Below are 27,116 nucleotides of genomic sequence, written 5' to 3' on the forward strand. Positions count from 1 at the left end.
ATTCAGACATTATTCGCTGCTGCTTAAAGGGAAAATGCCAATATTTTCAGTTGATAAATAGTCATACAAATCTTCCAGTACAACAGATAAGTGATCTTGAATGTGAATTTGAACAAAATTAATTTTACCAACTGATACGTTGTCTTCAGTTTGTAAATAATACAAAAATAAGGATATTTTGACACAAAGTTTGTCACGTTGATTATGCTTTCAGGAAACATGAGGATGTATTAAAGTATTCCTACACGGGGTTTAAAAAGCTGTACATCAATCATAAATGTTAACATTCATCAACAGGCGACACTTATTGTTACTAAAAATCAAACTGCTGCTGGATGTTTTCATCAGAAAAAAAATCCTATTAGGATCAGATTTTCTGTGCTCCCTGGAATAAAGGGATATCATTTTGTTGCATGGTGTCAAAACATAGCCTTAATGTCCCACAACGTTAATCTGTTCAAATTACTTCATGTAGCATGTGAGTGGGTGTCAACATCAGAGGTCAACCGCAGCACGATTACCAAATGACAGTCAAGTTGCTGACATCTTTGGAGAGATCGGTCTTCGACGGGTAGACGACCTTCAGGTTCCCGTCCTGGTCGACGGTTCGGACCTGCTGGACAATCAGCTCACTGGAGGTCTCACAGGTGGCGGCTGGTTCTTTTGGGCAGTCGCCCTCTCCGTCTGACCCCGCCTCCTCTTGATGCTCTGCCGTGAACTTGTTCAACTCTGCCATTTTCTGTGATGAAACAGGAAATTGTCTTTATTTAAATATGTGTGATTTTTTAAATAAGAGAACAGACTGAAACTGCAGCACAAACACTATGAAACTACTATACATCTACTACTACTATCACCACTACTATCTACTAATGTCAAATAAACCCAAAACAGGAAAACAGGTGGTAAAAGACAGAGGCAGCGAACATTAAGACACAAGATGTGGCCCAAATCTGCACTATACACTTATTCTGTACCTGCTAATCACAGCTGTATAGTGTTTCAGCTGTTGGCATAGAAAAAAATCTACACATTTCCATTTTATACTAACAGGAAATAATACAATACATGCAACATCAGATGCCATTTAGTCTTGTTTAGGCAGACCTGTCTCTGCAGGACTGGGTTAGTGCTGCAGACACATTATCATTCTGATGTAGGGGACAACATGCTCTGGCTTTCATTAAGCTATATGGCTGGGCAACATATTTATATTATATTTGTATGAGACTACATCTCAGATTAGATTCTAGGTATCATTATATGACATAAGTGCTGTCATCTCCTGGTTTTAAGGGCTGAACTGACAAGACTGAACACTTGCCTTTACCAACTTATAGTACATAGTCATTATATCTACATTACTGACGATTATTTATCAAAGACGTTGTGCTAAAATTTTGTATGAGCACCAACAGTCATCCCCACAATGTTGTCACAATATCAGGTATTTGGTCAAATACATTGTGATATTTGATTTTGTCCATATCGTCAAGCCCTTTGAACCTGAACAAAGCCCAGGATGCAGCAACAGTGGCCCTGCAGGATAGAGTAGTGTCGGGGAGAACCTTGTTTGGGTCGAGTGTGTTCACATGGGGAGGTGAGCCCTGACACTGAAATGGCTAAATCCCTGCAAATAAAAAAGTAAAAGCTGGTAATGTCTATGTTTACCATTAACAACCAAGTTAGGGTAAGTTTCCATTTTCAGTGTGTCACTGGGAGGTTTTCATTGTTTCACGTAGGGGCAGGGATTTTGGAAAATAAGAGGCCAGGAATGTCACTGCCTCTTAAACTTCACAAAGAGACTGTAAAATGTTTTTCTTCAGATACCATCACTACAATTTATCTGTGATGTGAGCAGCTCCTCCACTGTGGGACTGTGTCGAAAAAGTGACTTTACTATTCATTTTGTCATGTTTCCACACTACAGACTCAAAACCTACTTAGAATTAGCGTTCAGTATGGGTTGGGACACACTTGACTTCTCAAGCAGGGTCTAAACATTGTAATGTCGGTCCATCCAGAGCAACATTATGAGGACACATTTTCATTAGGGTAGCTGTGTTCTCTCCTTCATGGGAAATAGTACAGTGAAATTTACTGAATACTGAACTTTCCGTGAACTTCCCTCTAGTATCACTAATGTTTTACATAAACATGTTATAACCAATAGAAACAAGGTGTTATGAACTTGACTTATCAAAAGAAAATGGAGAAAAAGTGAAGCTTACTACAATCAGAGCGTCCATAACATCTTTACAGGTCTGCAGGCTGGTTGCACTCGTCACCTCCAAGAACAACTCTTTGGTCATCTTCTTAATCTGTAGAGTACAATCAGCTGATGGTGAAACTATTTCTACTATATCACGAGCAGACACAGAGGCACCCTGTGGGCTGATGTATGACAAGGTGGCACAAAAGATAAGCGGTGGCGTATGACAGCATTTAATGTGACATGCTCATACACACCTTGGTTTTCTCACTGTTGGTGATAGGTGGGAATGAGATCACATGTCCTTCTGCATCCACCAAGCAGGGATAGAGTGCTTTTCCTTGCAAAATCTGCAAGTACCTGTAAAAAAAAAAACATATATTTGAGACAGATGACATCATGTAATGGCTTAAACAAATGTAATGTGATATTCTTTATATGACTGGCTTGAAAAGTTATGAGTTGCAGGTTTCATTTGGTGTGTGTGAGACCTGGCAGAGAGCTTGTCAACCAGTTGTTGTATCTTCCTGACCGGTCTCTACTAAACTAGGAAAATGTGTGATGAACAGTGTGATGCATTCACCCCAGATTTAAAAAAAAAAAAAGCATTAGTGGTATTGATAAGTTTATAAATCAGCCATGTCAAGTATTGTAATCTGATATTTAAATGTGTCAGTTAAAGAGATCAATATCTTTAAATTATAATTTTCGTTTTATTACACACTGATAAGAGCTGCCTGCAGACACAATGTGGGCTTGTGATGCGAGAGCGCCCTCGTGTGTTCAAACAAAACCGCAAACAAGTTTGATGTTTTCTGCCCAAATTTATTTAGGGATGAATGTTATTGAATATTTTGCTGATATACATTCTGCTCATATTTGGTTGATTGTTGATACTCATCTATGCACATATTTTCTTTTTTCCACCTGAATGCCAATAACATCAAATCTCTCCTGTACTGGAATTAACATATTATTATGCCTACTCTTCTCACATTGTAAACATTCTCAGGACAAAAGAAGACGACTGCTGACAGGTCTTTCATTTCGCTTTGTTCTTCACAAATTCATTGTTATAACTGGGATGACTGCCCTTAAAACAGGCAGTTAAATTTGTGGTGTTGACCATGACCAATGCTGAGCAATCACTGCACACAGGAACTTTGCCATCTGTCTCTGACACGTCAAAAACCCTCTGCACTCACAGTCATACTTGCATCATCTTATGGGCCCGACATATCAGCAGAAATCTTCATTTTGGGCAGATATCGACATTTCGTTTTAAAGCCTTTATCAGCTTGTACCAATGACGTGCAAATATTTTTGTGAATAAAATAATATAACTTTAATGTACCATTAAGTATTGTCTCTTTCATGTACGTTGTCTTTTAATTTTATAAATCAGTGTACGTGTCTTCCACACAAAGGTTTTAACTCAGATTTTTCTCCTTGATTTTCCTCAAGTCCGGCCTGCAGTTAACTAAGGAGGATCTTTCAAAACACTATCAATAAAACAGACAAAGCGTGTGTGGCACAGAACAGTCATGAGTTGTACTGACTTGTGAAGCCCAGTGACGTTCTGCCTCTTCTTCTGCTTCCTCAGCTCATCAGCCTCCAGCTGAAGGTGTCTTATCAGCTCGACGGCCGTCATCTCCTTCCGACCAAGTGGCACAATCTAACAAACACAGTGTTCTTATGTAAAATTCAGATGTTTTTTTCAGAGCTTTTCAGCAGGGTGCATAATGAACTTTTATGTCCTCCGGCCAAATGGCTAGTGAATGTTCAAATTTTATCAGCCACTTGATCAGATTTTAATTTAGCTAATTTTGTGCCCTGCTTTTCAGTGACAATAGACTTTTTCCCCAGCAGCCATATTGATATGAAATAGTAGGGTAAACGCAATGATGCTAATCAAGGTCCCGCTACATTTAGTGTAGCAGAGCCTTTCCAGTGAGCCAACATGCACAAGAGCAGCACAATGACTTTGCTTGATCTGAATCAAACAAAATATAATTAGTATTATTGGTAACACCTGTGTTTACTCTACTATTTTATGTCAAAATGGCAGCTGTGGAAAAGGTAAGTTACAACGGACTACATAGCAAATACATAAAAATGTCAATAGCTCACACAAGACTTTCCAAAAAAAAAACAACTCCAATTCCAAAAAAGTCAAGGTATTTAATGTTCAAACTGATAAACCTGATTGCTTTTTTTTGGAGATTTACACTTGCCCTGAATTTGATGCCTGCCACATGTGTCAAAAAAGTTGGGACAGCAGCAACAAAAGGCTAGAAGGTTGTGGAAAGTTGTGGTGTTAGTTAGAAGGCCCTGTTAATGCTGGAATGTACGTGCAGGTTTTGGAGCCACAGATGTTGCCATCCAGACAACGTCTTTTTTAAGAGATGTCTCTTGTTTCAGCAAGACAATGTGGCTCATAGTAAACAGGTTTGGGTACTAGACCTGCCTGGCTACAGTCCTGATCTGTCTCTCTTTGAAAGTGTGAGGTGTCTTATGAAGGACAACATACAACAACAGAGACCAAAGACTGTTGGGCAACTTAAGTCATATATCAAGAAGGAATGTGAAAGAAGTTCGCCTTCAAAACTTCAACAATTAGTGTCCTCAGTTCCCAAACTCTTGCCAGTTGTTGTTGCCAATGGTAAACATGCCCCTGTCCAAACTGTTTTGAGACGTGTTGCTGACATCAAATTCAGAATAAGTGTATTTACAATAACAAATAAAGCTAAGCAGTTTGACCATTGAATTTAATGTATTTAATTGAATACAGATAGATACGTTTTACAAATCATTGCAGTCTGCTTTTATTTATGTTTTAAACCTTTATGTTTATGTCCCAACTTTTGGGGAGTTGGGGTTGGACTTTTTTGAGTTGATTACTGCAAAATACAGATTTTTTTCTGTCTGGTTGGCATAATAATTTGACTGAAATCTGAAAATAATGAGCCAGTCTTTGTTTGCATACCTTCAGCTGTGTAGGTGGTTTGACATCATAAGTCAGGGGAGCTTTGAGAAGCTCTACATCATGAGTTGCAATAGTTGCTATGGTCCTTTTACCGCACAAATCGTCGTGAAGCTTTGTCTAGAAAAAAAAAACAGACCTGTGAGTCTTTTTTCATGACTACACTGCATAGGATTAGTCATAATAAACAAATAAAATGATCAAATGCATTCCACCTTATGAGCGGTTTGACCTTACCTGAGCCACCAGGAACCGTTTGAGAGCATTCCCAGGCTTTAGGTTCATGCCTCTGACCACGCAGCACACCAAGTACGGTCGAACATCTTTCACCTCCGTGTTCACTTTGACTGTGAGTGCTGTAGGAGCGTCTGAAACATGGAGAACCCTAACCACCATCTTGTTCAGTTCCTCCACCTCATCCTGTTCCTCTGCCACCTTCTCCCTCTTCTTCCTCTGATGCTGCCTTTTCCCCCTGTCTGCACTGCGACCCCCGTCCGTGTCACCCTCCACGTCCCCCCTCCCTTTTCCTTTTCCTCTGAGGTAGTCGAGGATGGACTTGGTCTGGCAGCCGTTGACCATCTTCTCCAGACGCTTGTCGTTCAGCTTGTTGCCCTTGAAGTTGATCTCCTTCAGCTTGGGGCAATCGCTCAGATCTGTGGGGATCTCGCTCAGCTTGTTGTTAGAGAGATCCAGCACCTGGGAAGACAGACATGAGGAGGACGAAACCAAGTGCATGAGCTTAGAGAATTAAACACTTTTCATATGGATGTCCAATCAGTGTAGCCAGTCTGTGTGCTATATTGACCAAGACAGCTGAGCATTCCTGTTTGTGGAGCTGTGCAGCAGTGCCTACATGTACCAGGATGCACTGCGCCAGAGCGTTTGACATCCACCCTATGCGTCTGTGTATCACCACCCAAGCCTATAGCTATTACTTGGTTGTCCAAAACGTAGCAGTAGGTGACAAAAAGACTGATATATGGGTATGACTCAATAAAAACAGTTGGTTGTCTGATTGTCTGATTAAAAGTCTGCCATTTTAGCGCTGCACTGCCGGTTAGGAAATGTGAGTTCTCGTTAACTAAAATTTAAGATACACATCAAAAATAGTGACGGCTTTTCTTATATTCGGAGTACATTTGATCCACCCAGAAGCACTTTTCGTAAAGAAAACGCGACTACGAGATGACAATGACATGTATAAAAGGGCTGGTTGGTGAACACGGAGTGTGTTGTGCGTTGTGCCAAATTCAAAACGGTGTACCAACAATTCAAAATCGTGATTTTTTTGTGAGAGTGTTTGGTGAGCTGGAGGAGGTCTGGGATTAAAGTTCGGCTCACCTTCAGAGCAGCTAGCTTGTGGATATCTCCACTCAGCTTGTCGATGGAGTTGTCAGAGGCCACCAGTGTGCTGAGGAGATCCAGCCGCTCGGAGTAGAAGTCAGCGGGGAAACTGGTGATGTGATTCTTGGAGATGTTAATGGTAGAGAGTTTGGTGCACTGGCTCAGTCCCTCCGGCAGGACCTCCAGGCTGTTACAGCTCACATTCAGCGTGTTTAGCTCCTTTAACTGAGTGATCCCCTCCGGTAAAACCCTGAGGTTGTTAACTGAAAGATCCAGGACCTTCAGGGACTTGAGGTGACTAAAGACATCGGGGATGAAGCCCAGCTTGTTCCTGCACAGGATGAGGCTCTGGAGGTTTGTCAGGTTCTGGAGGTCCTCGTGGATCTCTGTCAAGCTGGGACACTGGCTAACCTCCAGATAATTCAGCAGTGTGAGGGAGTAGATGGCAGAGGACAGTCCACCGTTTGAAGAAATCCTCCCGTCCACAGCTGCACCCTGTAAAACCAGCTCACGTCTCTTCCCAGCCGCTGCTTTCTCTATTTCTGGCCATTTCTCCATGTCACCCATGCTGCTACACAACCAGTTGTCAAGACTGCTGAGACAATAAAATACATGAGATCCGGTTAATTTTTTTCAAAATAAATTATTATACCCACAGAGCACAGAGATTTGGCTTCACAGGATACAAGCAGGACGTTCACAGGATTAGAGGTGCAACTATGAAATTAATCGCCAACTACTTTGTTATTTTCTATGAAAAAATGTGAAAATTCTCTGATTTCAGCTTCTTAGACATTAATGTTTTTGGTTTCTTTAATCCTCTGTGTTAGTGAACTGAATAACTTTGAACTGTAAAGAAAACAGGATAGGATATCAGGACACCACCTTGGGCTTCAGGAAACATTTTTCAACATTTTCTGTTATGGACCAAACAACTTGTTGATTAATCAAGAAAATGATCAACAGATTCATTGATAATGAAATTAAAACGTTAGTTGTCATCCCCACACAAGATAGTTTACAGTGTATATAATTGCATGGGATGATTGCATAGTGTAAATATATATTTCATGGTATAATTGCACTTTAGAGATGTTAAGGGCCTATCGAATGTGTAGGTAAAATATGCAGCACCATAGAGTTGGGAAATTAAATGTAAAAAAGCAAATATAATAATAATAAAATAAGGCCTGTGTTTCTTTTGTTAATTTGTGGCATATTTGTAGTTTGTGGAATATTTGTATCACGACTTTTAATATTATAATCGTAATATAGTCGCAATATTGGAAGACCGAACTGCCTCAAGTTATCACTACGTGCTATGCCTTTATTTTGGAGCCAGTCTTTGACTTCCTGTAGTACCTAAGTGCTCCACCCGAAGGCCAGGAAGAAGTTGTGAAAAATTAGAAAATATATTTTCAGTGTTTATCAATATAACAGTCGTCTTAAGATTTAGTCAGCGGTATCACAGAACCAGATGTATTAAAGTTGGCCTTAACAAATAACCGCATATATATACATATATTAAAAAAAAATACGTGAACGCACATAAAACTACATTGATAACAATCCATTGCGAATGACGACATTCCCTCCATTGCGCATGTCCGAGCTGGTTGTTGTCAGCGGTGGTTATGGAGATGAGATGGGACGACGAGCTGTCAACATTACGGTGATGTTCGTGGTAAGATACGTTTGAAATACGCACAAGAAACTTTTATTTGCCGTGAAATGTAAATTTAGTAGAGGTGGAACATAACGAATGGCGGTTGTCAGCACATTCATTTGATTTTAGACGGTCAAAATACCTTTACAATACAGCTACTGTAAGACTAGCTATGTTGGCTGATTGAGTAGTTAACAGTTAGCTAACGTTAATGCCCCCCGCCCGACATGTGCAAGTCAGCAAGGACTTCTCTGTCCTCCCCAAGGGGGCTGTGTTTATCCACCATAGTGTATTTTCACTGAGGAGAATCATACACAAAACTTCTTGCAGTATATTGTCCATTTAATATGAATACGAATTTTCTGTCCTATGTGGCAGATGTAAACCTATCAGCAAATCTTAAATCCTCTAACATTCGTATTAACAGTTACTGGACAATAGATAGTTACATTCAGGTAAATGATAAATGGCAGAAATTATGAATAAAATACTATTTGACTCCACATAACCAAAGTTTGTTTAATAGCATTAATTTTAATGGTAAGTTTAATAGCCTTTAATATCTCACTGCGTATTAAGTACTTATTTTGTTATTGTTAAATTCGTGGACTGAAATAAATCTGTTAACTCTGTTCCGTCAGTTTCTTGCGCATCATATGGTCAACACAGTTTGGTACGGCTGCAACTAATGATTATTTTCATTGTCGATTAATCTGTCAATTATTTTCTGATTAATCAATTATTTTATTTATTTATAACATGTCGGGAAAGGTGAAAATTTCGATCAATGTTGTCCAAATCCCAAGGTGACGTCCCCAAATGACTTGTTTTGTCCACAATCCAAATATATTCAGTTTACTGTCATAGATGAGTAAAGAAACCAGGAAATATCTGTAGCTCAAGTTCTCAAATATTGAACACGAACACCAAGTAATGGCAGTTTTCAGTTCTTAACAGTACTTGGTGCTATGGGCACATTTCAGTCACTAACAAGAAAAGGTGTTTGGTACCATAAAGATGGTCTAGTTCTTGGTTCAAACTAGACACACAATATAGAGGCCAACAATTTATTGTCACTCATTGTTAGTCGAGCAGCTTCAGGTATTATGTCACTATAATGGGAGATGTTCAAAAACACAAATGTAAAATATCAGAAAAAAATACTTGTCTTATTTGTGCTGTATCAGTGTCCACCAGAGGGATGCCCAGAAAGATAGGATTTATTGTGGTCAATTCTTCAAGTCATGAGGACAACTGCAGTGCCAAGGAGCTTATGGTGCATGCACCCACAGTCAACGGCTGGAAATCCAGCAGGTACTTTAACACATGGCTTTACTTTCAAAAGCATGTCACATTCATTCATGATAACTTTAGGCCTTCCTAAGCTGTAGAAGCAATAAATACCCTTTTTAATGAATTTTCCTGGAACATCCGTACATCTCCTCTTTCTTCTTAATGTGTGAATCACATACTTCGCAGGCTGTGCTCCTACCCTCAGCACATCACCCTCCAGCTGGTGGAGAGAAGTAGGGTGAGAAAGCTGCAGCTGCTGGCCCACCAGTACCTGATCCCAGCCAAGGTGGAGTTCCATATTGGAGACACCCTCCCTGAAACCAGCACCCCAGGGTTCCCTGGGCAGCTTCGCAGACTTGGGTGAGACTGCAGACTCGGCCAGGCTCAGTCTTGACTTGCACCCACATGTGAATTTCTACACACAACGGCACAAACATAAACACTGGTGGTCTTTAAGTGTTAAAGTGATTAAATGGCAAATGCTGGCTTTTTATGGTGAAGACAGTCTCATTCAAGTACCTGGTGGTGATGCTTTCTACACACTTGCATTTGCTCCTTTGAGCTGGCTTGATTTTGTATTTAACTGACTATACCATGAAAGAGGTGCAGTGAGCAAGCTTTGTGGTCATCATATGGTATGTCCAAAATGATTCGACAGTCTAGGCCTTTTGTTGTATAACTTAAGAGCTATTAGTTACAGTAAAATAACCATCAGCTCAGGGTTCAGTAATATCTCACAGGTCGATATAAACAAGTGGGACGGATTTTAGTCTTAAGGCCAGAACTTGCAGGGCACCTGAGGGGAGTGTTCTGGGGCCAAAATACATGCATCTTAGCAACTTGCGCTTCCCAATTTCCGGCCCTGTTTGCTCTGTGCTCCAGTAGTAATTGAGCATGCTTGGTGCCTTTCGGAACCGTGGTCAACTTTCTCTTTTCCTGTTTCCTGTATGATATGCTATGTGCTAGACCATTGTGAATTCTGTGTAGAAGCGATATAGAGGCTAGTCACATCTTAATTTCATTTATGTTAGCACAGTGCTAGCTAGTTAGCTAGATAATGATATATTTAGATTAGCTGACAGGTTACCTAGCACTTTGCTACTAGCTTGCAACTAGCTAGCTTATGATTGATATAGATTTGTTTTCTCAACATACTTGAGCCTAGCATGTATCATATTTATGTACAAGAAACAGGACAGGAGAAAGTTGCTCTGCAGGCTGCTGTACTGGCACACAGCTGGAACATTGGTCCCCATTGACCTCACAAGTGCTGCACACTGATACACATATCTAGTATAAATTACCCCACATGTATAAATTAAGTATCTGTACAGCATATTGTAATGGAATTAAAATGTAACAATGCATTTTAGTACTGTATGTCTCTGCAGAGGAGCTAAACTGAAAAGCAGCATTGTACTCTCACCACAGGTACGTGTCTTTGTCGGACAATGAGAAGACAGGCTTCAAAGCTCGCGAGCTGAAATCAGTCCATGTAGACGCCATTGGAACGTACCTGAGAATAACACTTCACAGGAACCATGTCAACCGTTACAATCAGTACAATCAGGTACTCTGTTAAATGCAGCGATGCATCTACACCACTGTTTCACTGTCTAGAGGTTTTTGTGTAGTACAGAAGACTGGTCCAAACTATTGTAGAAAAGTATTTTGATTGATGCTGCCTTCCAGAACTAATTAGGTTACATTAATGAGAAATAAACAACAAAGTCTTGTTTAAAAGACATTCAACCTCACCATTAACAGCCGCTCTATATGGAGTCATTTCTTTAAACTGTGTCTTTTAAACACGAGTGTAATACAGATTTTAAAGGCATCGGCTGTTTTTCTGAACTTCTCACTAGTGTTTGAAACACATAGAAGTTATCTTGCCTTGATTTATGCTAAGATTACTGTAAATGAGGCTAATAGATACAGTCTGTTAGAAAATAAACCATTTCAGGGTAATTTGAGAAAGACTGCAGTTTGTGTTCTGTACATAGTTTAGGAATGTCTTCCAATATCAAACTGTGTGGCTTCCATTGAATTGTTGTGTGAGCTTTCCAGTCATACCCTCAACTTCATAAAACTCATTTGCATTTTCATTTCCAATAGAGCTGAAATGATTAATCAAATAATCATTTAGTTCATTCACAGTAAATGAATGGATTCTGTTCCTTTATCAAGTGGAGATACACAAATATGATAATTTCCCTCCGTTTTTCCATATTATATCTTTATGAAGTTAATAAATTTGGGATTTGTCACTGCTGATCAGACATAGCAACACATCACTGTTGACTCTGATGTCATGTGAAGGCTTTTTAACATTTTTAAAAAACTAAACTATTAATCAAAACATGAACATTTTAAGACATTTTTTTTCTAAATCTGTAGTGTGTAAAGATAAAAAACCAGCAATGTTTTAATCTGTCTCTCAGTTCTTCCCTCCTGTATATGTGTCACTCAGTCCTAAGCTCAGTTTTCCCTATTTTCTTTTTTTTAGCATTCATATAAGACACATGAAGCATTTGTTTGAGACTACATTCAGCAGCAAATCAATACACATTCGGTGCTTCAATATTTACACCAACAGGACAGTTTATGTGGGATTGATTTAAAATAAACTACAATATCCATGTTCGTGGTAATGAAGGAATATGTCAGCCAGGGCAACAGTGTGACTCACGATGTGATTTTAATAAATTTTAACATTGGAGCTCTCTGACATGGTTACATCTGGCTTTGACTAAAACTGCAACTGACAATTATTTTCATTATTGATTTATCTGCAGATTTTTTTGTCTTGATTAAAGTTTAGTCTATAAAGTGCTCATCACAGTTTCCCAAAGCCCCAATTTACTTTTGATAGCCTAATCAATTAATTGACTAATCATTGCAGCACAGTTGAAACTTGTCAGTGTGATTGTTGGTTTCAGTCTGCCTCTTAAATGTGTTGATAGTGATAAAAATATAACCAGCCTTATCATTTAAACTGCAGTAGTTCCCTATTAACCTCCCAGAATTTTCACTCCTTTATCACATGCACTGGTTTTTGACTTTCTCTTGCTGTTCTGTTTCATTCAACCACCTCACCAACATCTGTTTATGATTTCAGGTTGCTTTGGTTGCCATTAATGTTCTGGGAGATTCTGTGGATGGCAATGCTTTTAACACAATTGTAAGTGAGCTCTTTCCTTCACTTATCAGCCATCACTGAACTTACGCCTGCACAGCACTAGGTAGTGCCGTTGCGCTGCAGTGTTGTGCGACATTGCTCTGTCATCAGTCACTGAGAACAGGGTTGACTGATGTTTCCTCATCCATCCACTGATAGTGCAGGCACTATGACAGATTGAACTTTAGGCACGTTAAAATGGGAAATAAGTCAAAATATTCCGTGCATTTCATATATTTCATATACTTGTCCATATATTTCTATTATTTGTCCACATGAGAATGGATAAATAAAAATCCTGTAAAATGACCATGGATAATGCCAAGAGTAATATAGTGTTTGTTAGGACTATGTCAAGGAGTTGATGATCCAACTTACCTGTAAGTTTTGAGGCAGTATTTGATAGGCTAATTATATGGAGAACATTTATTGGCTTGTGTAGACAATATACACATATTGCATATGTGTTTTATGTAGTATTTAATTGTATTCACTGATCCAAACACACTGTATACAGTAAGTGAGTCTATATGCACACGTGTTTACCTGAATGGTGTGCGTGTGTGTATATGTGTCAGGAATGTAGTAATGAGACACAAAAGGAGGGCAGTATGTAATCACACAGGAGGCCTTTAGTTAGCCAGTGTAATCAGATAGTCCTGCAGACGGACAGGTCCTGGAGGAGAGAGAGCACCTTAAAGCACACACAGACACAGAGACATGGAAAGACACGGACACACACTCGCACAGATTCCAGTGAACAGGCTGTGCATTGTTGTTCCGCTAATCCGAATCTGAGCACCTCCACCACAGTGGTGATCTTGCCTGGAGGGTCGGCTAGATCTTGTTCTCTTATATCTGTCCTATGGGTGGAAGCTGTGTTTGTCCTGTGGAGGGGGACTGTGGTGCAGTTACAAGGAGAAAACTCATTTAGGTGTGTATGTAGCTTTAAAGTGTTGTTTCATCCAACCTGTGAAGAAAAAAACTTCTCATTTACTGCTCGGGGTACCGAGCCATGCAGATACTTTCGGTTTTTATTTGTCCAGATTTTTGGATGTCAGTCTTTGAGATTTCTGGTGGTGAATTTTGTTCATGGTGTTCACATTATCATAAGTGTCATGACTGATGCAAAACAGAAGCTTTTTCGCCCTGACAAAAATTGACATATATATGGCCTCTGGATTGTACATAATAGTTACCACCATATTTGTCAGATCAAGACTGATCCAGCATGCATAGTACCCAGACCCTGAAGCAGTTAAATGGAATTGAGTTCCTTGTGGTCTTTTTCCTAGAGATACCTTGTTCTGTGAACTTTAAGATGCCCTGTGACTCTGGATTTACAGAACACACCTTCACCAGTTTTCATAGGGGCTATTCCTTTGTGGCAAAGTAGTTCCAAACTACCGTTCACTGCAAGTTATTTTCAGAGCAGCACTGTACAATGGGCCTCATGCAAGAACCACTCATACGAACAGATTTGTTTGTAAGTTCCGAGTGATCCAGACCTGTTGTAAGAGTCATGTGCAGTTAATCTGCTGTAGAGGATTGTATGTTTCATTAGTTTGAAGACATTTTGAATTTGAAAAATAAATAACGCTTCATAATTATGTTGACATTATTCCTGTTTGACTGCATGTCAGATTTCACATGCAGGTTTATTCAGTCACTGTCCACAGAAAAATTCTCAATTATCTCTGTGATGGAAACTTCCCCTTGACCCCCTCCCCTCGTTGGAGTCATTCATTGCCCCATCCATTGCTGCGTCAAGGCTTTTTTTTTTTTTTTTTGAAGCCATTTTCATATGGAGGCACATCTCTTTTATTTCAGTAATAGTACGGCTCTCAGGTAACATGGCATTAAGAACACTCGTTTTTCCTGTTCTTTGCTTCATTAGGTCCCTTAATTCCACGCTGACTCTGTTAAAATGTTAAATTTTCCTTACTGGATCTTTGAAAGCACGACTTCAAATTCTTAACTTGTGAGGCTCTTCTGTTTGATGCCATTTTCGTGAATGAACATTTCCTGACATATGGGGCAGAAAGCAGAACCTTCTATCTCCGGCACGTGTGCTGATGTTACAAATGGTTACTGTATCTGACGTGGCATGTTCATACGAGCCCTTCATAGGAAAAAAGAAATAGAGAAAGAGAAATTTAAGATGTTAAATGTTCTTCTATGAGGCCCATTGTTTCTGGAAACATACATTGCTGTTCAATTTTTAAACAGAATTTTTCAATGCTGTGCTAAAACCTGGACAACTAAAACCAAAACTCTCTGCATTTCAGGCTGCCACTAATGAGAGAGGTTTTTTTTTGTTAGTTTAGGTGAACTTATCCTTTAAAAAGAAGCGTGGTTATGCAAATATGCTTATGGCCAAAGCAAAAACATCAGATCTGCTGCAGTGACTAATGAAGATGATGTGACATCATTTTAAATTATTCTTTATTTCTGGAAGAATACTTTATGATTAGGGAAGTGCACAGTATTGCCTTAGGTCCTACTGACCTACAGGAAGTGGTGCTTTGATCTACCAGCAAGTTTGTAGTCAGTCACATTAAATGCTGGTTTCGTACACATGAAGTACTGAAAGAATGATGTCATCAGTAGACACTTTTTTAACGAATCTTTATTTAGTTTAACAAGTTAAAGTAAACAATGGCAAAACACATGTTCAATACATATATCTAAACAGATACAGTTAATATGTAATAATATAAAGTTTTAAGTAGGCTTATAAAGTGCTGAGAGATCATGGAGCCTCTAACAGAATGTCTGTGAGTGCCTCACTGAACATGTGTGTGACCATTAGCTCAAATGTCCAGCTCGTGGCTTGGAAGACGCTGATTTATATTCAGAAATGTCCTTCAGAGGTCAGCAACAACGTGTTTGACGACCAACTCACGGCCAATACCTTTCTGATTTATTACCTTATCATGATTCCACTTTACACTTCATGTGTAAAGTCTCATGTCACATAGACATGAGACATGGGTGCTGATGGAACTGCAGCACCACCTACAACTGTGATTTATAAAAGAAACAATCAATTCTTTTTTGATCATGAATCCTAAATTCACTGTACAGCTCTGTGGTTCATCAGTAAAGTATGACTTACACTGCAGACTGGAGTCTTTGTTACTAATGACAAATTTGTGTTATATACTTTGTCTCCTCTATGAAAGAATCTGTCACTGCATTGTAATATTACAAGCTATGATGAACTATGGCCAGGCACTGTGTCGTCCTCTTCATGTCTCTGGTGTTCAAGTTTGCTGTAAAATGTTCTCAAATTGTGGTTATTTTTACAAAAAACATGAATTCACACATTATTTATTCATAGTCTGATAAGTAAAAGGATGAAGAATTTTTTTCCTCCTGATAACAATATTTCATTTTAGAAGTAAGTCATCATTAATAATAATTGTACTTATTATTATTAATTAAAAAAATAAATCCATACATATAAATAGCAAACTTTTCCCAAAATACTGCTAAATCTGTGGGTTGGCATTTTAAATCTGATTCCTGCAGTTCACCATAGGAGCACCATTTGATGCACATCAGTTATCGCTTTCAGTGTATTGTGGTCTTAAGGGCTGAATTTGAGGGTCACCTTAAAGCTAATGGGATTGCAAATCAATGATCAGGTCTTCCTGAGAACAGTAATACTAGAGTATATACGCTTGTGTGTGTGATTTGTCCATCTGTTTACCCCCAGCCAAGCAGAGAGCAGCTGATCGAACACTACCTCAACAGTACCCAGCTGGAAGCCGCCTTGGACACGACCTTCATGGGGTGAGGCTAGGACATTGAACCCTGGTTTCTTTGTCTTGTGACAATAACACTGCTCAACAAAGCCATTTTGTCTGGAAGCCAACCAATAAGGCATTCAAGGTCACTCGCATTTGAAGACAATGCAGGTGGTGGCCAGTAAAAAGAAGAAAACACATTTCGAAATTGTTTTTTTCTTTTAATATATCAACCCCCAAGAGACGTCTCACTGCTTGGGGGGTCGGCCAGTGTTTTTCCTCTTTGATCAGGAATTGCACAATGCAGAGCCCATTCAACTGATGATGACAGATGTATTTTACACTGGCATTATCTCAAATGAGTTTAGACACTAAATCAGCTGTTCTGTTGTCTGTATTCAACGTGTGTCTCAAGTGTAACAAGCTCAGACCTGACAAAACTGTGTCATTTTCAGTTGATTTAATGTTTCAAATGTTTTTCGTCTCTGTGTCTTATCCTGTCTTTCACCTAGCAAATGTGAATCCATCTCCCCCTTGGACGACCTGGCCTTTGACATGTACCAGGACCCCGAGGTTGCCCACATCATCCGTCTCCTGGACCAAAAGAAACAGGACATGGTCCGGCAGGAGAATTACGAGCAGGCCAAGAATCTGAAGCAGGCCATCGCAGACTTGCAAAAGGTACTATAGCTTCTGGGAGGCAGACTGCATGGCTACAATGCATTGACACTAAATACTTGCTCACATTGTTGAGCGGTATGCACAACAAACACCAGGATGTATTCTGTCTTCAGTGAGAGCATTTTAGAGCATTAATGAGTTACTCACAGACTGAAAAATCCGTGAATAATTCATGTTAGGCCTTCAACACATTAAAAAGGGCTTAAATACAGTTCTAGTTAGTATGTAATTACAGACAAATACAGTGTGATAATAAGTGAACTTTAGAGTTGTTCATAAGATTTTTAAACATGCAGTTTTCTCATGTTTTAAGTCACTATACTAACCTAAGCTAATCACCGACTGGCTCTAGCTCTGTTCTGAACACACAGACATGACAATGGCATCATTTTATTGTGCATCTCTTTGAATAAGCATATTTTACTAAATGTTGAACTGTTCCTTTAACCTCCCTTCACCCACTTTTATTCTAAAGAATATTTTCCCTAGCACAGTATTTCTCATGTTGGACTTAAGTATACATCTAAGACATTAACATTGTTGATAACAGTGTTTGGAGACTGCCTCTTTGCTTCATTATAAACAAGTAGCATGTAAACACACAGGCACACAATCACACAAACACACATGTGCTAAATATCCCTGGTTACCAGAAGAAATTTTTCCCCCAAAAGACAGCAGGTGTTCCCAGGAATTCCTGGGAAAATACCAAGATACCAGTGTAACAAGTACATTTATTCCAGTGCTATTCTTTATTGCTAATTAATTAAAAAGAAATGATTTCTTCTTTCTTTCCACTCCACTACATTTCAGTGGGAAATATTGTACATTTTATACCACTACATTTATCTAGTTATAGTTACTAGTTACTTTGCAGATTGAGATTTTAAGATTCACAAGTATTTTAGATAAATATTATGCATTTTTCTGGATGAAACTACCCCACAGTATGTAACATAGTTTATATTAGCTCCACCTTGATCAGCTACCACAATAAGTGCTTCATACACATGAATGTATGAACAAGAACAATAATAATAATAACAACAACAACAACAATAATAATGATAATACATTATATAACAAATGAACAGTGAAGGGCATCGATGTGCATAATGAGCACTTATGTCCGTACTTTTGAATGCAAACTTTAACTTCTTCTGGAACATTTTTTTATTGTTCTATTGCACTTTTTACTTAAGTAGAGGATGTAAATTCTTCCTTCAGCCATGTTTTCTCTATTGGCTTTTGATAGCTCTTATTATAAGCAACCAATGGCCACATTTTTCCCTGTGTTACTATTCCAACAGCACACTTTTACCTTACCTACTCAGAATACACGCTGGCTGTTATCTGTGTGTGTTTGTGGCTAATATTTCGCAATTACCAACACAAATTTTTATGCATACTTAACGTACAAACAGTTGAACAAGAAGCAGTATGTTTAAAGGTAATATTTGGGGCTTTCCATGTGGATGTCCAGTCACTGTTGATGGTAAATGTAGTTAGTTGAAGCTATAGATTCAGTGTGTGCTAGTTTTCCTGAGTTCTCCTGCTTGCGGAGCTGTGCCAGTAGTGCCTGTATGTACCGGGAAGCGCTGCACACAAGCTTCACCACCCTAGCATATAGCTATAACTTAATTGGCCAAAACATAGTGTTAGGTGATTAAAACTACTCATGTAACACGCACTCTGGCTACCCAGAGGTGGAGACTAGAAATCTAAGCTGAAATAACCTGTAGTTCTTCCTTAACATCAGCTACATCCCTGTGACATCACTAGATGCAGGACGAACAACAGATTTTGCATCAGGAGAATTCATGGTCAATATAGCACAGACTGAGGAATTTGTTTCACTTGACTAAGTTTGCCAAAACAAACAGTGACTGAATATCCACATGAAAGGTGCAGAATTTCCCCTTTAAGGTGCTGTTTGAATTTTAGAAACCACATGTTCAGACCCAATCTATAATTAGTGCTGGAGTCCACAAGCAGGTCATTTGAGTAAACTATAGTTATGAAATCTGTAAGTTACTGTGATGAAGAAATAATGTAGATTCAGATATAACCATTCCACTCACTGTCACTACTACTGACAACGTGATAATTTTGCAAAAAACTTTGTTCTTAAATCTCAACTTTGTGAGACTTGTTTTCTTTTTGCACATATCCAGTGTTAATTTCACCACTGTTTGTAACAGTAGTTGTTAAACATTGTTCAGATTCCTGTTACAGACCTCCTTTGTATACAGTGTTACCATGCTGACCATGAATTCTTAATAAGCTCAACAGCTGCGGTGAAGGTCCCCGGGTAGTGTCTCTCCCAGTCCCAAGCCACAAGCTTTTTCTGTAACCAGATAAGATACGTACACACTAGCATCTTGTTAGCATGACATATTAGCATCACAGACAAAGCAGTTGCCAAGGTAGTCATGCTGAAAATCCTTTGTCATTGCAGCCTCAGGACGGTTTGTGGTGTTACATGATATGTAAAAACTCATGACAGAAAGAAGACAGGACAGAAGGCAGAGAATTGGCCTGGTGATATAACATGCTGGAGATCCGAAATATAAATTTGAGAAACATGCTGTGTTCACTGCATCACTTAGTTGTGTCCAAAAGTGAGTAAAGAATCACAAGCCGTTGATGTTCAGACTGTGTTGCTTGGCACCTGGTTAGCAACTTAATTCAGCTTAATGGAATTTCCTTACAAAGAAATTACGTGTCTGACTTACTGGAAGTTGTTGTCAAATTTCCAGCCTGTAAATCTCAATGATTCACCATGTGGCACACTTACTGTTACGTGGCACCAGGGCTGTACTATTGTCCAGAGCAGAACTACAAGTGTCTAGTCCAGGTCAATCTCCAATTAGATTTATAGCAATAGAGCAGGGATGAAATTGAATCAGGAAATTGAACCAGGAAGAGCCTGTGTGGTGGATGTTTCATACCATACCATACCATTCATACCAATTTATTGCACATGCTTGGGTCATGGCTGTTTGTTTCATTTTATTTAGGAGGGAAAGCAGAAGTACTTTAAACAAAGCAGCATTTTATACAAACAAAAAAATGCAGTGCATATTTTTTTTCTTTCAATAAAGGCCATGTTTTTTCAAGTCGTCACCCGACAGAAAATAATCTCTTCAGCTATCAACAGTGCTCTGTAAAAATAATCAACATCCTATCGAGTTTTAGTCAATATAGGCACAAACTGACATAAATCCAAGACGTCATGAGACCATGAGCAGACTCATAACAGCCCTACTCCCACATTTATCCATCTAAACATGCAGTGTTGGCTCGCTGTGTTACTCCAGTGCTGTCTTTACTTCTCCCTGTGCCCGGCTCTTCCAGGTGGGGGAGCGTTTGGCTCGATATGATGTGGAGAAGCGATGTGCCATCGAAAAGGAAGACTATGATCTGGCCAAGAAGAAGAAGGAGCTGATGGAGGAGTACAGGAAGAGCGTCTATCAGCAGCTGGAGGTCCATAATCTGCTAGACATGACAATGGTCAGTCACCAAACACTGATGCAATGCTTCACCTGTTAAGTAACAAAAAAAAGTCCACGGTGTTACGGGACAAAATAATGGGATATGGGAAATAATCATGACTCATCTCATCTGGCTAATCTGAATTCTGCTCTGTCCTTCCTCCATATCACCAGATCACAAGGACAGCAGATTCATCCCCAGCCCAGGATCCTCCCTCCCTTCAGCCCTCTCCAGGTCACCACTCACTCCCCACCAAGCCCCTTGTGTCCACAGACACATTCACAAGGGAGAAAAAAACAAGTGCTCCTCAGAGCCAACAGTCAGACACAGGAACTGTTGCACCCAAACTAAGAAGCCAGCCTGACACACCGTGCACCCCTGCTGCTGTACCCAAAATAGACGTGAGTGCCAGTTTATCAAATTGTGTCGACAATGCAGCACAACACATCACAACATCTGTACACAGCTTGAAACACATCCAGCACCTGCAGACACTTCAAAACAGAAACAACATGATCCAGTTGTAGACATCTGTACCTATAGCTTGTTCTGCTTGCATGAATTCCTGTATTGTTTTAAAAATAATCTGGTACCTTGGGAATACATCTGTGTTAAGCCTCTGTAGTGTTGGAACACGGAGCATGGGAGATTATGACCAGCAGGGGCTTTTATGCTTTACTCACCACCTACTGTGACCAGCCCTACTGTAGGTTTGGGTTTCACTATTTAATTAAAAGCGTGCAACAGTTGACTGACTCCAGCGGCTGCCAACCTGGACTCAAGGCAGGGCTTTGAGCCTTGTACGAGGTAGCCGGTTGCCAGTTGGCCCCTGGTCACAGGAGACAATGCTGACTGGATGGACCTTGGCTTTGAATAGAAGGGGTTAAACATTCATTGTCATCATGATGTTGAATGAGCGACCTATTGAGTAATCAAATGCTAGTGAGAGTTAGTGAAAAGAACAGCTACTGAGGTGATACATTTTTCAAAAGCATGGACAACCTTTTCAGGCTTGAAAGCATAGTAGATCAGTTTTCTTTGAGCCTTTGAACTGAGGAAAATGTATTATATTGTGTGCTGAGAAATATTGTTGAAACATATTGCAGGCCCCAAATTCAGAATAAGGGTATATTTACAATAAACAAAATAAAGTTTATCAGTCTGAATCTTAAGTATATTGTCTTTGTATTGTATTCAATTGAGTATGGGTTGAAAAAGACTTGCAAATCATTGCATAGGTTATACACAGTCTCTGATCTTTTTCGGAATTGGGGTTGTATGTAAATCCAGGCTTTAAATACCAATGTTGTTATCTTGCGCTAACAGGTTACAAATGTGCCTTATGATGAGAGGCCACTGCCAGCCCTTCAGAGGAAGGATCAGTCTGTGGAAGCCATCCAGAGCCCTGCAGAGCAGCACTCCCCCCAACCTGACACCCAAAGGACTCCACACAGCCCTGAGATGACCGGAGAGCCAGAACCCCTGACGGAGAAGGCCCAGAGAGAGGCTGGCTTTCCAATAGAGGTCTATGGAGAAAGCCTGGTAAGAAAAAAAGATTGAAAACATTGTTAGCTAAGCTGACTAAAGGTTTTCCCCAAAAAAAGACTTGTCACTTGGCACTTGGTAGAAGGAGTCAGTGATTGCTATGTGGCTTTTCACACAGTGAATATTTGTGATATCCTTTCCTTGGGAATTCTTTTGTCCTCTCTTCTTTTCCAGGTTGCCGGGGCGTATTCCAAAACCTGGTCCTACAGAGAGGATGCTCTCCTGGCAGTGCACAAGAAGCTTTTGGAGGTATCACCCACCACTTCCAAGGAGGAGCTAAGAAACATGATAAGAGCTGCAGTCTTCCTGGTCAAGAAGGCCCTATTGGATAAAGTGTCATCTGTGAGTCATTTCCTCAAAAGAACATTGTCTTGGTGTGGCTGGTGTGAATGGTCAAGTAAATTGAATCGAAACTGCTGGTTGGAAAGCAGCCTTAAGGTGTTATGGATATGTGTACTTTATCACTGTTAGAGTCCTCTTTAAACCATGTTCTCTGGATTCCTGTTACAAACAGAACTAACATTCATGATGTTACATCATAAGCACACATGCACACTCTTAACAATGTTCCCCCTATACCATATGCAACCCCAGTTCTCTCTCCCAGAGCTAACTTCCTTAAGCAAACAGTTTTGACAAGGATGGCCTTGTAACCCCTCTCTGGAAGTCTTCTACAGCTTGTATGGTAATGAAAAGGGTGGTGCCTCAATAATTCTAGTGATTTATTTTCGTAACTACATCGATACACAGAATGCCCCATAAAGCTGTTAACTGGTTAATTTTCTGCTCCACAAATGTGCTTCAGTGGAGTTCATGTTAAATTACATCCACCTCTGTGAACTCAGTCATGTCATGTCATTACATCCATCTGAATGTAGCCCCGGGTGTTAAATGTACTTATCACGGTTTTCAGTATTATCATATTATATTGTTAAAATGTGCTGAAAATATTCAAAAAGTACAAATTATTTTGCATGTTTTTTGTATATTGACAGTTTTTCCACAATTTGAAATGCTTTCATGTTTTTAGCAATGTCAGTGTTTCCCCCACAAACCCAAGTCGCTGCACCTCTTTCTGGGAGACTGGTGCTAACTGTAGCTTGACAGTATTTATCATGAGTTTTTCATAAAAATTGAAATGGTGATACTAATCTTGGAGATGAAGCATTTCTAGTGCATTTCCATTTCTAGCAAATCATTTTCACTGTGTGTGTTTGGGTAGAGCTGCGCATGTCACATGGGAAAAACAGATGAGATGGCAGAATCTCCAGATGAAGTGTTGCTGTAGCCGCATGTGAGAGAAAACATTAAAGAGAAAAGTTGGTGAAAGAAGAGAGGGAGAAATACAGGAGAGGACATGAGTAGAGAGGCAAGAAAATATGAGAGAGGACAGGAATAGAGAAGAGGGGCACCTGAAGTAGCCTGGAGTACTTTGGAGAAATTCTAAGTTATTTAATAGTCAGCGTTTTATTATCAACATACAGCTAAATTTGCCATTAAAGATAGTTAAACATGTTTGTGTATTCTGACGGTTATCGTTCTTAGAAAGACAGGAAATCTGAATTGGCAAGTCAGGCTTTTAAAAAATCAGAAATCTGCCAAAATAAAATTGCAATTGGTGAATCTTTTTCCACTGTCTGATGCATGTGTGATTGGGCCGAGGAGAGTACAACAATACACAGACACTGTGGCACATAACAGCTTCTTAGTAAGTCCAGAAAATCCCAACAGCCTCCGTTCATTCAAACCTACTGATTGTCACTCTCTATCTACATACTGAAATCAACTCAAACTAAACATCGCCAAGTCAAGCCTCTCTGCTAATTGACATCACTTTGGTGCTAGCTTTTCTTGGAAAGTCTGCTAAGTTTGGAGTTAAACATCTGCTGGCTCTTTCCTCAGGTTTTTCACGCCTCCTTGAAGCTGCTGCGGCTACTGCTGAGCCAGCTGATCCCAGGTCTGGGGCTGGGCCGGAACGAGGTGAGCCACTGCTTGGAGCAGACTTGGCCCAACCTGCTGGCCAGGACCGGAGAATCAGCCAGCCGCCTCCGGAACACAGCCATTGCCTTCATACAGGTAGTGTAACTACTGGTTGATTAGTCTGTCTGTCACGAACTGTAACACACTGGACTGAGATGTTTATCTGGCACCAGCTGATTTCCATCAACCCTTTGCTTCTTGTCAGCATGCCTTCTGCCACCTTCTGACTTCACTCTGTCCTCCTATCTCCTACTTTACCTTGTGTAGAGCTCTGTGAAAGCTTTTGTCTGATAATGTTGGAAAATCAGCCATCTTTATTTTCATTACTCCACAAAACAATATCGCATTTGTTGCAAAACAAGTTAGTAGATTTATTATCAAGCATCTTAGTGGCATACAATATAAAATGTAATGGAGAGGCTGCTGATGACGTTGGTTATTATCTCATTTGTTTATGGTTATTATATCTCCAATTTGAAGTTGTGGTCATTTCCTGATATTAAATCTGTACATATATCAACAGGGTGGAACATCTTGTAACAAGTACAGAATGGTGTCAGTAACCTCCCTATCCCATGAGGCGACTCTCAAGGGTGGAACAGTGACAAAGACGACATGACAGCAAACCCAAACACATTAGAAATGAAACTGATACAACTGTACAGTGATAAAACAAAACAAAACAAAAAAAACATGCAATACATACAGTAGTATTGAAGTTGTTGGAGTGAGAATGTAGTACACTGCCGTGTCCTTCTCTGAGAGTGCCTCTCACCATTTATGTACAAAGACAAGAAAGATGACCTCAAAATAGCAGTACTACCACTACAGTGCACTCATAGACTAATCCTACACAGATGAACAATGGTCCAGTATTGTCCTACCTCACTTCCTCACTGTTAAATGTCACTAGCTTGACAGACTGAAGCCAGCTGAGTAGCAAGCTATGAGAATGGCTTGATAAAGGAAGAATGGGAAATCAAACAAAACTGATGTTTTTTTTTAAATGTCAGAAACTTCAAACAGGCAGATTGAACAAGATAATTCAGGTGTTCCAAAGAAATGAAGTTATCGAAGAAATTTCAAACAGGCAGATTGAACAAGATAATTCAGGTGTTCCAAAGAAATGTAGTTATCAAAGAAGATGGAATCTTTCTTAAACATACAGTATGTCCTGATTCTAGCTGCAGATAAAGGTGGACCTGATATGGTTAGGAATTTTGAGCAGTATGAGAAAGCCATTAGATCACAACCAAATAGTGAAATGATGAATGAATGAAATGCCATATTCCCCTTAATTTTAAGTCTTCAGATCATCATTAAAAAAAGCAGAAAAAGATGTCTTTACTGAACTGTCCTGTGACTGAGGTTTTTAATAGGTTGGATTTCTGGGAGAAAAAGCGTTTTCCTTGCTCTAAGTCCAAAGTGAAAACTTTTCCTCTTGGGGCAGTACTGTCCAACACAGTCTGTCTTACAGAACCTACAGAAATGTCTGAAAATGTGGAGTCTATATAAAACACTGCTTTCTTCTATAGGCACTTGTGACTCTGTTGCAGTGTTAATACTTCAATTTCAATGTAAAAATAAGGAAATATTATAATATAAAATTAGTGTTCAAAATACTTAGATTTTTACAGACCTGTCTGACTGATTTATTGCCTCCCAACAAGGAATTTGTTGGGTGGAAATTTGTCCACTCTCTCTGAGTTCATTTTAATTTTCTTTTTTAACTATACAGGATCACACTTTCAATGGGGAGCTCCTGTTCTTATGCCTGTTTCGCTATGGGTTTAGAGGAGGAGAAAATCATTCATAATGGCAAAATAATTTGTGCAGGGCATCATCATTGACAAACAATTTCACTTTAACTGAAGAAAACATTTGAATAACATCCTCTGTGGCTCTGGAGGAGCTTTTTAAAGCTATTTTATCAGGGTTTCCATCCACAATGGACCTCACTTTTTCTCACTGCTCGATGTATCTCATGGGCCAGAGATGTACTATCACTACTACATCTTGGTTGCAACTCTAGTATGCTTTAGAATGACTTTTACTTAAGTTGATTTTCAATGCATGATATACTGTTGGCTTCGAATGCTTTACTACTGATTTTATTGTGTCCAGGCTTAGTTCCTGATGGAAGCAATTGCAAAAATAAACGTGATACCACTGAAGTAATGGTATCATTGGTAACTAGTGCGGTGCCTCTAAACGTGCCTGTTACAGTCTGATTCCATGGCTGATGCTTTAAATTTTTGAGTACAACAAAACGAAATGGCTGGCTAATTGAATGGTTTGGAACAGACTGTCCATCTGTAATTTTCGACATACATTTTGCACACAGTACTTAATGTTTTGTTGACCACCTTGCTAAGTTTGTACATGAACAAAATTGTCTTTACTATTATGTTTTTTTGACAGGAGCTCAGTAATGTAACAGTCCTTCAGGTCTTTTTTTGATTTTGTCAAAAGTCTAAAGTCATTCAAGTTGTGACTTGAGTTCAAGTCATGTAACTGAAGTCCAGACCTCTGCTAACAAGACCCAAGTTGTCACCCTGACTGCCTAGACTTCCTTGTAGCTTTTAACGGGAACTGACCAACTGGTTCGAGGAAGAGTTACTGGTGGACTGAGTGATGACGTGTGGTATGAAAGTGAAGTAAATGTTATAGTCTAACTCTGTGTGAACACGTGTAATGTGCATTTGATGAGTGGAATCTGTTGCAGTGCATTCATGCATGGGTGTGTGTGTTGAGAAAGAAATGGAGAATGTCTTTATGAGCTACAGTAGCTTCTGTTCCTTTGAGTTCAACTCAGGACATTACCACGAGTCTCGGCCCACTGAAGTCATTGCCTGGCCCTTCTGGATCTGTTCAGAGCGTCATTAGACCAATGACTGAAAGCCTCTTTGTATGAAGAGGACAAATTATATGTTTGTGTGTGTGTGTGTGTGTGTGTGTGTGTGTGTGTGTCCTATATTTCCGACATG

At 39.6% G+C, this 27,116-nt stretch overlaps 2 protein-coding genes across 5 annotated transcripts in view; one reads left to right on the forward strand and one right to left on the reverse strand.

Moving 5' to 3' along the window:
• Positions 1-274: 274 nt before the first annotated feature.
• Positions 275-7,167, reverse strand: lrrc47 (leucine rich repeat containing 47). The gene is made up of 7 exons (XM_084721624.1): positions 6,537-7,167; positions 5,433-5,891; positions 5,199-5,315; positions 3,772-3,887; positions 2,470-2,572; positions 2,232-2,321; positions 275-739 (listed from the first exon to the last, which is right to left on the reverse strand). The coding sequence occupies exons 1-7, from the start codon at positions 7,104-7,106 to the stop codon at positions 518-520; spliced, it is 1,677 nt and encodes a 558-aa protein (XP_084577750.1). The 5' UTR covers positions 7,107-7,167; the 3' UTR covers positions 275-517.
• Positions 7,168-8,148: 981 nt separating this feature from the next.
• The window catches only part of cep104 (centrosomal protein 104), a 37,962-nt gene continuing 18,994 nt past the window's right edge, over positions 8,149-27,116 (forward strand). For 3 of the 4 annotated variants that reach the window (XR_014770722.1, XM_084721625.1, XM_084721626.1), the window contains exons 1-12: positions 8,149-8,223; positions 9,393-9,519; positions 9,685-9,858; positions 10,930-11,068; positions 12,617-12,679; positions 16,398-16,474; positions 16,941-17,109; positions 20,467-20,622; positions 20,778-21,005; positions 21,931-22,146; positions 22,324-22,491; positions 24,052-24,225. Coding sequence is in view for 3 of the 4 variants with exons in the window: in XM_084721625.1 (XP_084577751.1) it covers positions 9,407-9,519; positions 9,685-9,858; positions 10,930-11,068; positions 12,617-12,679; positions 16,398-16,474; positions 16,941-17,109; positions 20,467-20,622; positions 20,778-21,005; positions 21,931-22,146; positions 22,324-22,491; positions 24,052-24,225 (1,677 nt within the window). In the remaining variant the exon portion in view is untranslated. The remainder of the gene's footprint in view (positions 8,224-9,392; positions 9,520-9,684; positions 9,859-10,929; positions 11,069-12,616; positions 12,680-16,397; positions 16,475-16,940; positions 17,110-20,466; positions 20,623-20,777; positions 21,006-21,930; positions 22,147-22,323; positions 22,492-24,051; positions 24,226-27,116) is intronic. The other variant, XM_084721628.1, reaches the window with a different exon arrangement.

Source organism: Lutjanus erythropterus, chromosome 6 (genome assembly GCF_056507025.1).
Source record: "Lutjanus erythropterus isolate fLutEry1 chromosome 6, fLutEry1.hap2, whole genome shotgun sequence".
NCBI lineage: Eukaryota > Metazoa > Chordata > Actinopteri > Lutjaniformes > Lutjanidae > Lutjanus > Lutjanus erythropterus.

Coding starts and splice junctions, on each gene's coding strand:
- lrrc47 (XM_084721624.1), bottom strand. CDS start 7,106: ATGGGTGACATGGAGAAATGGCCAGAAATAGAGAAAGCAGCGGCTGGG. Junction 3,888..5,198: donor AACCACCTACACAGCTGAAG/GTATGCAAACAA, acceptor TGTGTTTGTTAG/ATTGTGCCACTTGGTCGGAA. Junction 2,573..3,771: donor AACGTCACTGGGCTTCACAA/GTCAGTACAACT, acceptor TTTTTTTTACAG/GTACTTGCAGATTTTGCAAG.